Source organism: Erinaceus europaeus, chromosome 1 (assembly GCF_950295315.1).
Source record: "Erinaceus europaeus chromosome 1, mEriEur2.1, whole genome shotgun sequence".
NCBI classification, from domain to species: domain Eukaryota; kingdom Metazoa; phylum Chordata; class Mammalia; order Eulipotyphla; family Erinaceidae; genus Erinaceus; species Erinaceus europaeus.
This window is the reverse complement of record NC_080162.1, coordinates 51939961-51953392: the sequence shown is the minus strand read 5'-3', so window position 1 is coordinate 51953392 and position 13432 is coordinate 51939961. Positions and strand designations below refer to the sequence as shown.

At 42.9% G+C, this 13432-nt stretch overlaps 1 protein-coding gene and 1 long non-coding RNA gene across 2 annotated transcripts in view; one reads left to right on the top strand and one right to left on the bottom strand.

Moving 5' to 3' along the window:
• SLC24A3 (solute carrier family 24 member 3) overlaps positions 1-13432 on the bottom strand; it is a 630513-nt gene that overhangs the window by 70634 nt on the left and 546447 nt on the right. The window contains exon 7 of the mRNA XM_007525384.3: positions 11456-11530. Coding sequence (XP_007525446.3) covers positions 11456-11530 — 75 coding nt within the window. The remainder of the gene's footprint in view (positions 1-11455; positions 11531-13432) is intronic.
• On the top strand, positions 9570-11190 carry LOC132536817 (uncharacterized). The gene is made up of 2 exons (XR_009548356.1): positions 9570-10095; positions 10250-11190. It is a non-coding gene; the product is annotated as an uncharacterized LOC132536817 (long non-coding RNA).

Here is a 13432-nt window from a genome sequence, read left to right as displayed (position 1 = left end):
ACATAACCCAACCATATGCTGCTTGCAAGAATCCCATCTATCACAACAAGATAAACACAGACTTAAAGTGATAGGATGGAAAACTAATATACAGGCTAACGGCAAAAAAGGGCAGGAACAGCCATTCTCATCTCAGACACGATAGATTTTAAATTAAATAAAGTAATAAAAGATAGGCAAGGACATTACATAATGATTAGAGGATCAATCAGCCAAGAAGACTTAACAATTATTAACATCTATGCACCCAACGAGGGACCATCTAAATACATTAAGCACCTACTGAAAGAATTTCAAAAATACATCAATAGTAATACAATAATAGTGGGAGACTTCAATACCCCACTCTCACACTTAGACAGATCAACAAAGCAGAGAACCAATAAAGATACAAGAGAATTGAATGAAGAGATTGACAGACTAGACCTCTTGGACATTTTCAGACTCCTCAACCCCAAAAAACTGGAATACACCTTCTTTTCAAATCCACACAACACATACTCAAGGATAGACCACATGTTAGGCCACAAAGACAGCATCAATAAATTCAAGAGCATTGAAATCATCCCAAGTATCTTCTCAGACCACAGTGGAGTAAAACTAACTTTTAACAACAAACGGAAAATTATTAAAAGACATAGAATTTGGAAACTAAACAACATGCTCCTTAAGAACCACTGGGTCAGAGACTCACTCAAACAGGAAATTCAAATGTTCCTGGAAACTAATGAAAATGAAGACACAACCTATCAAAATATTTGGGACACAGCGAAAGCAGTACTGAGAGGGAAACTTATAGCCATACAATCACATATTAAACACCAAGAAGAAGCCCAAATGAATGACCTTACTACACACCTCAAGGACTTAGAGGAAGAGGAACAAAGGAACCCTAAAGCAACCAGAAGGACAGAAATCACTAAAGTTCGAGCAGAAATAAACAACATCGAAAATAAAAGAACCATACAAAAGATCAATGAAGCCAAATGTTGGTTCTTTGAAAGATTAAACAAAATTGACAAACCCCTAGCCAGACTCACCAAACAAAAAAGAGAGAAGACTCAAATTAATAGAATTGTAAACGATGCAGGAGATATCACAACTGACACCACAGAAATCCAGAGAATTCTGCGAAACTTCTATAAAGAACTATATGCCACCAAGCTAGAGAATCTGGAAGAAATGGAACAATTCCTAGAAACCTATGCACTTCCAAAACTGAACCAAGAAGAACTACAAAATCTAAATGCACCAATCACAGACAAAGAAATTGAAACCGTTATTAAGAATCTCCCCAACAACAAAAGTCCTGGACCAGATGGCTTCACAAATGAATTCTACAAAACTTTCAGGAAACAGTTAATACCCATACTTCTTAAGCTATTCCATAAGATTGAAGAAACAGGAATACTCCCACCTTTTATGAAGCCAACATCACCCTGATACCAAAAGCTGATAGGGACAGAACAAAAAAGGAAAACTACAGACCAATATCTCTGATGAACATAGATGCCAAAATATTAAACAAGATCTTGGCCAACCAGATACAGCAACACATCAAAAAGATTGTTCATCATGACCAAGTGGGATTCATCCCAGGAATGCAAGGCTGGTTCAACATCCGTAAATCAATCAATGTCATTCATCACATCAATAAAAGCAAAGCCAAAAACCACATGATTATCTCAATAGATGCAGAGAAAGCCTTTGACAAAATCCAACACCCATTCATGCTCAAAACTCTACAAAAAATGGGAATAGATGGGAAATAACTCAAGATAGTGGAGTCTATATATAGCAAACCTACAGCCAACATCATACTCAATGGAGAGAAGCTGAAAGCATTCCCCCTCAGATCGGGGACTAGACAGGGCTGTCCACTGTCACCATTACTCTTCAACATAGTATTGGAAGTTCTTGCCATAGCAATCAGGCAAGAGAAAGAAATCAAAGGGATACAGATTGGAAGGGAAGAAGTCAAGCTCTCACTATTTGCAGATGATATGATAGTATACATAGAAAGACCTAAAGAATCCAGTAGAAAATTACTGGAAGTTGTTAGGCAATATAGCAAGGTATCAGGCTACAAAATCAATGTACAAAAATCAGTGGCATTTCTTTATGCAAACACTAAATCTGAAGAAGAAGACATACAGAAATCACTCCCATTTACTGTTTCAGCAAAATCAATCAAATACCTAGGAATAAAGTTGACCAAAGAAGTGAAAGACTTGTATACTGAAAACTATGAGTCGCTACTCAAGGAGATAGAAACTGATACCAAGAAATGGAAAGATATCCCATGCTCATGGATTGGAAGAATAAATATCATCAAAATGAATATTCTCCCCAGAGCCATATACAAATTTAATGCAATACCCATCAAAGTTCCACCAGGCTTCTTTAAGAGAATAGAACAAACACTACAATCATTTATCTGGAACCTGAAAACACCTAGAATTGCCAAAACCATCTTAAGGAAAAGAAACAGAAATGGAGGCATCACACTCCCAGACCTTAAACTATATTATAAAGCCATCATCCTCAAAACAGCATGGTACTGGAACAAAAATAGGCATACAGACCAGTGGAACAGAATTGAAAGCCCAGAAGTAAATCCCAACACCTATGGGCATCTAATCTTTGATAAGGGGGCCCAAAGGATTAAATGGAAAAAGGAGGCTCTCTTCAATAAATGGTGCTGGGAAAACTGGGTTGAAACATGCAGAAGAATGAAATTGAACCACTTTATCTCACCAGAAACAAAAATCAACTCCAAATGGATCAAAGACCTAGATGTCAGACCAGAAACAATCAAATACTTAGAGGAAAACATTGGTAAAACACTTTCCCACATACACCTCAAGGACATCTTTGATGAATCAAACCCAATTGCAAGGAAGACCAAAGCAGAAACAAACCAATGGGACTACATCAAATTGAAAAGCTTCTGCACATCCAAAGAAACTATTAAACAAACAGAGAGACCCCTCACAGAATGGGAGAAGATCTTCACATGCCAGACATCAGACAAGAAACTAATCACCAAAATATATAAAGAGCTCAGCAAACTTAGCCGCAAAAAAGCAAATGATCCCATCCAAAAATGGGCAGAGGAAATGAACAAAACATTCACCACAGAGGAGATCCAAAAGGCTAACAAACATATGAAAAACTGCTCTAGGTCACTGATTGTCAGAGAAATGCAAATCAAGACAACACTAAGATACCACCTCACTCCTGTAAGAATGGCATACATCAAAAAGGACAGCAGCAACAAATGCTGGAGAGGATGTGGGGACAGAGGAACCCTTTTACATTGCTGGTGGGAATGTAAATTGGTACAGCCTCTGTGGAGAGCAGTCTGGAAAACTCTCAGAAGGCTAGACATGGACCTTCCATATGACCCAATAATTCCTATCCTGGGGTTATACCCCAAGGACTCCATAACACCCAATCAAAAAGAGGTGTGTACTCCTATGTTCATAGCAGCACAATTCATAATAGCTAAAACCTGGAAGCAACCCAGGTGCCCAACACCAGATGAGTGGCTGAGAAAGCTGTGGTATATATACACAATGGAATACTATGCAGCTATCAAGAACAATGAACCCACCTTCTCTGACCCATCTTGGACAGAGCTAGAAGGAATTATGTTAAGTGAACTAAGTCAGAAAGATAAAGATGAGTATGGGATGATCCCACTCATCAACAGAAGCTGACTAAGAAGATCTGAAAGGGAAACTAAAAGCAGGACCTGATCAAATTGTAAGTAGGGCACCAAAGTAAAAACCCAGTGGTGAGGGGTAGGCATGTAGCTTCCTGGGCCAGTGGGGGGTGGGAGTGTGCGGGAGGGATGGGTCACAGTCCTTTGGTGGTGGGAATGGTGTTTATGTACACTCCTAGCAAAATGTAGACATATAAATCAGTAGCTAATTAATATGAGAGGGGGAAATCAATTGTATGTCTCAAAGTTTCTCAAAAGACAAACTGAATCTTTTTAATATATAGGCTATGTATTTGATATGCGGACTCTCTCAAAAGCCTAGACCAAGTAGATTAGAAGCTTCCAATAGCACAGCTATATACAAGATACTGGGTACTGTCCAGCAAACCATAACAAAGGGACTTTTCAAAGTTAACCCAATTAACAAATAATGTGATGATAACATTAACTATTGATTGTCTTTTTGAACCCTAAGACAGCAGGAACCTCACATCTTCACTATAGAGCCCCTACTTCCCCCAGTCCTGGAACCCTTGGATAGGGCCCACTTTCCCGTATGCATCTCCCAATCCAAACCAAATAACATTGCATCTGCCGATTACAACCTAACCAAAGCAACGATTGCTACCTCAACATGCTTTACCTCAGAATGTATCCAGAGACTTCACGTGTGGAATGACAACCCTTCAGCTTCATTACTCGGGTGAGACCTTTCCTTTAATAGTACACTCTAATTTCATCTCAGGTAGTTCACTTTCTAACAAAGTCCCATAACCTAGATATACACCAGTTTCTGTGAGAGAGAGCTTATGTGCACACGTATCCATAAACTATAAAATATATACCTGAAAGCAGGATTACACTAGAGTTTGCAGTGAGTACCTCCCTAACACTTCCTCTCCACTATTCCAAGCTTGGGATCCATGATTGCTCAACAAATTGTTTGGCTTCATATGTTAACTCTCTTTTCAATCACCAGGTTCCAGATGCCACCAGGATGCTGGCTAGGCTTCCCTGGATTGAAGACCCCACCAATGTGTCCTGGAGCTCAGCTTCCCCAGAGTCACACCCTACTAGGGAAAGAGAGAGGCAGACTGGGGGTATGGACCAACCAGTCAACGCCCTTGTTCAGCGGGGAAGCAATTACAGAAGCCAGACCTTCTACCTTCTGCAACCCTCAACGACCCTGGGTCCATGCTCCCAGAGGGCTAGAGAATGGGAAAGCTACCATGGGAGGGGGTGGGTTATGGGGATTGGGTGTTGGGAATTGTGTGGAGTTGTACCCCTCCTACCTTATGCTTTTGTTCACTAATCCTTTCTTAAATAAAAAATTAAAAAAAAAAAAAAAAAGAAAGAGAATGAGGGGGAGAGGCAGTGACTGACCTAAGGTGCACAAATTCCTATGTTTTAGCCACTGGTCTCCACTTGTATGGGGGAAGCTTCATGAGAAGTGAAACAGGGCTGCAGGTGTTTCTCTGACTTTCCTCCTCTCTATCTAGTCTTTCAGTTTCTCTCTGCTTTAAAAAGAAAGAAGGAAGAAAGAAAGAGAAAGAAAGAGAATTAAGAGGAGAGATAAGGAGGGATACCTGCAGCGCTGCTCCACCACTCATGAAGCTTCCCTCCAGAAGGTGGGGACTGATTGGGGGGCTGAACCCAAGTTATCCCATTTTGTAATATGCAATCTACCAGTAATATGCATTACCTAGCCCCAACCTTCCAACTATCAATGACCCCCAGGATGAAGGGACGAAGGTAAGAGCCTAGAATGTGCATTGTCAGGAGCTGGGATTTTTTTTTTTCCCCTGGTGGTAGGAGAAGCAGCGCCTTGTGCATGTGTGATTTTATTGCTCTGGGCTGTTCTGTTCAGATGGAGACAAAGAGAGTGGGAGAGACAACACAGTATCAGAGCTCCCTTTGGTGCCATAGAACCTTCTGTGTGGTTCCAGTGCTCAAACCTGGGCTGCCTGCATGATAACGGCACGCATGGCACCCTACCCAATGAGCTATCTCTCTAGCTCAGAAACTGTTGCTGACTGAAGCACCTCTCTGATTCCCCGTGCCATTCCTTTTGGAGATTTCCAGTTAAATATTCTTTTTTTTTCTTTTTTCTTTATTTCCTTTTGTTGCCCTTGTTTTATTGTTGTTGTTATTGATGTCGTTGTTGTTGGATAGGGCAGAGAGAAAGGGAGAGAGGAGGGGAAGACAGAGGGGGAGAGAAAGACAGACACCTGCAGACCTGCTTCTCCGCTTGTGAAGTGACTCCCCTGCAGGTGGAGAGCCGGGGGCTTGAACCGGGATCCTTATGCCAGCCCTTGCTCTTAGCACCACCTGCACTTAACCTGCTGTGCTACCACCTGACTCCCTCCAGTTAAATATTCTCTAGGTAAATGCTTTATAAAAATAATGTTAAATGGGTCTTTTAGGGGGATCTAAACTGTTCTGTAAGTAAGAATTATATATTTTTTTAAATAAGAACTTTAAGACTTAGGGAAATTTATTTCTACAAGGTTATTAGAGTTAAGTAGGTGGGCTCACAATCAAGATTCAGACCTTCAAGCCTCCATTTCAGAATTCTTTCCACTTAGCCTTTGCTCTTTTCCTACTCAGATTGGCTTGCCAACTGAAAAGTTTGGGTTTTTCTACACTGGTGACATGGAACCACCAACTGGTTCATCAGAGGACTGGAATTTGCTGTTGTTCTTTGTAAAGAGATCATTTGGATGGTTCTGAGGTCTGTGAGTGGGGTGGGGGAGCAGGGAGGCAGCCATAATGTTATCACTTTTCATCAATGACCTTCAGATGTGCTATATGAGTTCAGAGGCATAGACAAATTCAGTTGCACTATGGAGGGACATGTTGGAGAGATTTTCACAATATGGAATTCCAGGGACTAGATGGTGGTGCAACTGGTTGAGCCCATATGTTACAATGTGCAAGGACCTGGGTTCGAGCCCCTGGTCCTCAGCTGTAGGGGGAAAGCTCTGCAAATGTTGAAGCCATGTTGTAGGTGTTTCTCTGTATCTCTCCCTCTATTGCCCCATTCCCTCTCAATTTCTGGCTGTCTCTATCCAATAGAAAAAGATAATAAAAATATTAAAAAAAAAGAAACTCCACAGAATAATTAAGTCAAATAGGTATGGTGGGCACTGGGGGTGGGGGGAAGGCCAGTGTAGTACTAATCTCAGGTTGGAAGGTTAGGATAGGAGTGGGAGCTAATGAATAAGGGCAAGAGACTGGCTTACTTTAATAATGACTCTCTAGTCACTATCAGGCCACTCCACCAGCTGAAGCCCTAGTTGGGGAGTACTGAGCTTCCCAAACAGACATGACGGGCATAGATCTAAAATAGATCCCTCTCTACATTGCTACTGGTCATATCTCTCAGGAAGAATACAACAGACCCCTTTGTGGGCCCCCATAGGACCTTGCCCTCAACATGGATTAACAACGGTAGAGAATGTTCCATCTTCCAAAGGAAGTCTGGACAAGACTCTTATCTTCCACCAGAGGAAAATGGGTCCTGAAATTGGGGAAGCTTGGAATGTTCCTATTCATGACCACAGAATGTGAGCTTAGATCTATAGGGATGCAGAGGTCACATAGGTTCCTAAGCTGAAAGATCAAATTGATGGGGTTTACAGTCAACAATATTTATACAGCTTTCCCATATTTGGGAGCTACTCTCTTCCCTGATCCAGCTTTCTGATCCTTTTTCTAGCCACGACATTATCTCCCCAGACAATAACTTGGATCCATCTGCACATCAGATGTCAGGCTCAGGGAAAAAAAAACTAGTATGGTCATAGCCTCTTTGGAATATAACTAAAATAGGCCTACTAACTATCTACAAATAGGAGACCGCCCCCCTCAACTCTTCATATGAACTTTTCCAGCCTTTAGGTTCATGATTAGTCAATAATATTTTTTGGCTCTATATGCTAACTCTTTTTTTAGCCACCACTTTCCAGATGCTACCATGATGCCAAATGGACCTCCCTGGGCAGGCAACCTCACCAATGAGTCCGGAGCCCCACTTTCCCAGAGCCCCACCCCACTAGGGAAAGAGACAGGCTGGGAATATGGATTGCCAATGCCCATGTTCAGCAGGGAAGCCAGACCTTCCACCTTCTGCACCCCATAATGACCCTGGATCCATACACCCAGATGGATAAAGAATAGGAAAGCTATCAGGGGATGGGAGGCGAAACGGAGTTCTGGTGGTGAGAATTGTGTGGAGTTGTACCCCTCTTATATGCTTATACGTTTTTGTCAGTGTTTTATTTTTAGAAATAAAAATATAAAAAAATTAGGAGTGGGAGCTAATATAGAGAATAAGGATCAAACCTTGGGGGTGTCATCTCAAGCTTAGAGATAGGCTGCATTTGGAAGACATCTAGGAGGGAGATGTTTATCCAAGACTGGACCTCAGGGAGACACCACTACTAAGAATACGATGTGGAGCTGTCACATGCAATGAGCAGTGACAATGAACACTGCAGGAAATGAAGTTGGTGTCCTGGGAGAGCTCCTAGAAAGGGAAGAAAGTAAAGTCTGAACCCAGGAAAACTGTCCCTGAAGGTGGTTAGAGAAAAGTTAGAAGGGTGAGGGAATAAGAAAAAAATAAAAAAGCACGTGATGGTTCAAGAGGTGGCACAGTGGATAAAGAGTTGGACTCTCAAGCATGAATTTCTGAGTTTGATCCCCAGAAGCACATGTACCAGAGTGCTGTCTGGTTCTCTTTCTCTGGGGATGGGTAGTGGCTTACCCAGTAGAGTGCACATGTTACAGTGTACATGGACCTAGGTTCAAGTCCCTAGTACTCACCTATGGTTCAAGGAGTAAGGAAAGCTTCATGAGCAGTGAAAGAATGCTATAGGTCTCTCTCTTTCTCACTCTCTCTCTCTCTCCATATGTATCACCCGTTCCTTCTCAATTTCTCTAAAACAAACAAGAAAATTAATCAATAATAATAATAATCATGGAACCAAATGACCTGCATTAAAACTCTGGTTTTGAGTATCAATCTAGCAAACTAGGGTTCCAGGTGACCAGAGTGGGTATAAGAAAGAAAAGCTTTGGTTGGATGCATATGTTACAGTGCGCAAGGACCCAGGTTCGAGCCCCTGCTCACGAGTGCTGAAGAAGGGTTGCAGGTGTCTCTCTCCTCTATTTTCCCCTTCCCTCTCAATTTCTGGCTGCCTCTATCTGTTGTTTTATCCGGGCTGGCTTCATGGGTGGGTAACAGTGATGACCAGAGACACACGGCTGGGCTGAGAACACAGTTTAATCTTTATTCACGAACGGGCAAATCACACCATGTGCTTTTCTCCATCATCCTCTCTCCACTGCTGCTGCTGGGACTCTGCCCGTCCTTAGCATAGGGGGCGGGGAGAAAATGGGGTGTGAAACTAGCAAGGGGCAAACCAATTCTTCTCAGAGGTCGGGGGGAAGGGAACATACCAACAATTCCCCCTTCTGTTTTTAACTAAATGACCACAGTATCAGGGGTGTGGGGTGAACAGAAACCTATATCGTACAGGCATTTTCAAAAAAGAAACTGGCACAAACATGGAGAAACATGTAAGCAAGTAACAAGAACAACAAATGGCGCCCACGTGGACCTGACCTGCGCATCTCTCAGATAAGTGAAGACAATTTGGCTACCTATGTACTATGGCCTTCTCTTCTGCTTGTGAAGAGCTCTCCAAAGGCGTCTGCCCTTTCTTCAGGAGACTGTTTTGCTGTTTCTGGACCATTTATCTCTGGACCACTCTGTGGTTTCTGCCCAACGCCAGCCCGCAGGAGCAGGCTTTCCACCTCGTGGCGCAGGACATAGGGAGTGGGCTCCCCCCATGCTGCTTGGCCACTGGGAGCAGGGCAGCAGACATGGCAGGGCCATGGGGCAGGGCCGTGGCGGCCTATCATGGCCACCACCCCGGGGCACCTCGGCCTGCGCCTTCTGCATGGCTGGCCCGCCTGCCCTCCTGCTATGAAGTTTGGACAGATGCCGGACCACCTGGAGACCGCGGGCTCCCTGCCGAAACTGGGCCCCCTGGCCAAGATCCTCAGCTCGGGTCTGAAGGCAGACGAGCTAGAATACGCAGAGATTCATGCAGAGATCGCAACCTGCAATTCCTAGAAGTGAAGTTGCCCAAGAGGCCACCACCGGACAACGCACTCCCAGAACGGCTAAGACAGTATAGATCTAAATTCGTGTTTAAAATGACATGTCTTTGTAACAAAAGTTTCTCTCCTTATATATTGAAGACCATGTGTATGTGTGTGTTTAAAGTTTGGTAACATTAACTTTAAGGTTAAGAATATAACTTTAAGGCTAAATTCTTACCAGGCAAAGTTAAATGAAAAAGGTTTTCAACGTAATTCTCATAAAGATAAAATTAACTTACATTTAAAGTCTGAGGTAAAAATTAGTTAACAATCAATATATTTTAACTAAGTTGGTCTAAACAAAACCTGCACACACCTAGGGTTTGTCTCCATCTTAAATGGGTGTAACAAAAGGTTAAACAGACTTGTTGATATGTAAAACTCTCAATTACCTTCCCTATTAGAAATGGTAGATTACACAATGGCTATGCTAATGATACTCATGCCTGAGGTTTTCTTTCCTTGATTCTCATGTTTACCTTTTCACATTCTATTGTTTAAACTTTAACCAACCTTAAAAATCATTCTAAAAAAAGACTTCTAATTGTAATAGTTATCAATTGTGATAAACTTCTAACCTGCTACAAGTTTGTTTCATAGTAAGTAAATTGCAGCTGTCAAGTTCTCTACAGAAAAGCAGAATTCTGGCAGCGGACCTTCCTCATACAACGCTCCACCCCCTGGCATTCTTCCGTGGACATCTGCTTTCGACTGGCACTCCTACTGGACTCACTGGTACACCCTTAGACACTTTGCACAAAAGTGCTGCTATATTTCTCAAACACTGACTGCAGCCAGCTGCCTTTGGGACTCTAGGCCGTTCCCCGCCCCCATGCTATAAAATGCCCGTCGAGGCAAGTATGCCCCCCAGAGACAGGAAATGTTTTTTTTTAAGCTGATAAAGTTTTGCCCACAGAGGCAAAAAAATGGCCCCCTTAGGCCCTCCCTTGGCAGCACACTGGTTCTTGTTACTTGCTTACATGTTTCTCCATGTTTGTGCCAGTTTCTTTTTTGAAAATGCCTGTACGATATAGGTTTCTGTTCACCTCACACCCCTGATACTGTGGTCATTTAGTTAAAAACAGAAGGGGGAATTGTTGGTATGTTCCCTTCCCCCCGACCTCTGAGAAGAATTGGTTTGCCCCTTGCTAGTTTCACGCCCCGCTTTCTCCCCGCCCCCTATGCTAAGGATGGGCAGAGTCCCAGCAGCAGCGGCAGAGAGGGTGATGGAGAAAAGCACATGGTGTGGTGATTTGCCCGTTCGTGAATAAAGATTAAACTGTGTTCTCAGCCCAGCCGTGTGTCTCTGGTCGTCTCTGTTACCTGCCCGTGAAGCCAGCCCAGATCAAACAACATCTATCCAATAAATAAATATAATTAAAAATAAAAGAAAGAAAAACTGCCTCCAAGCATAGGCATCCATGCATCCATGCAGATCCATCAATATAGTCCTTGAGCATATTCCATGTGGAGGAGGCATACGCAACCCTGAATGGTGAGAAAGATGAGTGGGGGTCAAATGGTCTGGGAAGTCAGTCCAGGGATCCATCACATACTTACCACAATGAGTGCAACCACAGAGAGTGTGTAGTAGATGGAATCCCTCAGCAGGCACCAGGAGGAAAGAGCCACAACCTATGGAAGAGAAGGGAAAACAGTGAGAAACAAGGAGTCAAGCTGCAAAGGAGCATGGTAAGGTCTAGGAGGTGCTGGCCAGGGACAGGGTGAAGCACAACCATGATTTTTCTGTCTTCCATTCTGGACTCAGTGATTCTACCAGTAGGTATGAATTTACTGGGTATTTTGAGTATATGAATCTGAATTCTTCCTTTTATTGATCTAACTTGGATTTAAAATATTGTAAGATTTGGGGCGAGGTGGCATACCTGTGTAAGTCCACACATTACAGTGTTCAAGGACCCAGGTTCAAGCCCCTGGTCCCCACCTGCAGGGGAAAAGCTCATTAGTGGTGAGGCAGTGTTGCAGGTGTCTCTCTTTATTTCCCTCTCTCCTCTCAATTTCTCTCTGTATCTATCCAATAATAAATAGAAAGGATTTAAAAATTAAAAAATTTAAATACTGTAAGATTTTAGGAATATGGGTATCTATTTATCTGTCATCTCCAATACACCACGCCCATCACCAAAATTCTTATGCCATAACACCAAATGAAACCCAGCACTAGCTCCTGCCCACCCTCCACATTCCTTCTGAAAACCACCATAGTTTTCAGTCTTAATTATTACATTTACTTAGTTATCTATATTCTATACATGAGTAAAACCATCTGGTGGTTGTCTTTTACTTATTTCAGTTATCACAATCACCTCCAGTAAGTCTTCTGAATAGCAGACGCCAGGATGAGATTAAACCTCAACAATTTGATTAGGGAAGGAGAAGGCATGAGAGCAAATGTGGAGGGAGCTGAGGAAATCATGAGGGCTATCCAGTAGGATGGGGATTCTGATCCCAGCAAAGGAGAGAGGGAAGGTTGGGTGATCCCATTCCAGGCTGCTGAAACCTTTAGAGCCACTCACCTATCAGAGGAGTCCCATTTCTCTGCTAACGTCAAGGTGATGAGCAAAGTTGGTACACCCATGTGAATGTGAGAAGGGGCCTGTGCAGGCCCGATTTGCAGCTCTCTCCTGGTCCCCTCCTCCCATTTCTGTTAAGTGGCTGACCTTGTCACCATTATACCCCTAGCTCAGTCTGAATTTTTAAAAGATTAATTTGCATTTTGACGTGGAGAAAATGTAAATCATAGCAGTTGAGTTAAAGATACATTGGCTCTACTAAGCCTAAACTAATGGACATATCATATTGCTGGAGGTCTGCCAGCATTGGGTCTGCTGTGTTCAGACTTCCTGCGGGAGAAGTCCCTCCACCCTCCCCACCTATCATCATCTTATCAAATCATGTAATGGCCATTTGAAAAAAAAATCCACCCCTATTCCACAGTCTATATCTGAGGGATGCTGCATATATCCTTGGATTTGCAAAAGAGGGCACGTTTCTGAAAGCAGTGGGGAAGTGTTCAGTGTCAGATCAGATGGGGGTCCTGGGATGCCACCACAACTGTCTCTCCATTTCCCTAGACAAGTGAGAGTTCCCCAGTGCCACCGATTATCCAGCTGCCTTTGTCCTTGGCCTCATCAGTGATAAAGGACACAGCAGAAACTGGCTCTCTGCTGGCCCAGTGACAAGCATCCACTGCACCAAAAACACTAAGAAAAGGGGCAGTAACAGGAGGGCAGCTTTTGGTGCCTCCTCTCTCCCTGACTGCTGGGTCTGTCTGTGAAGAAAAGGCCAGGCAACGTCAAGCTTGAGGAGGCTTTCTGGATTTAAATAACATGAAAGATATGACTTAAATAGAACCATAAATGAATAATGAGGCCAGTCTCTTTCCAGTAACATATTTTTCCATTTGTTATAGGGACATGAAGGTATTTTCTGTTGCTAGTTTTGCCTCATTGGGGTTCTTATTTGCAGATCAATGATACTAATGACCGGGTTGTTAAGAAGTGGGCATGCCCCACC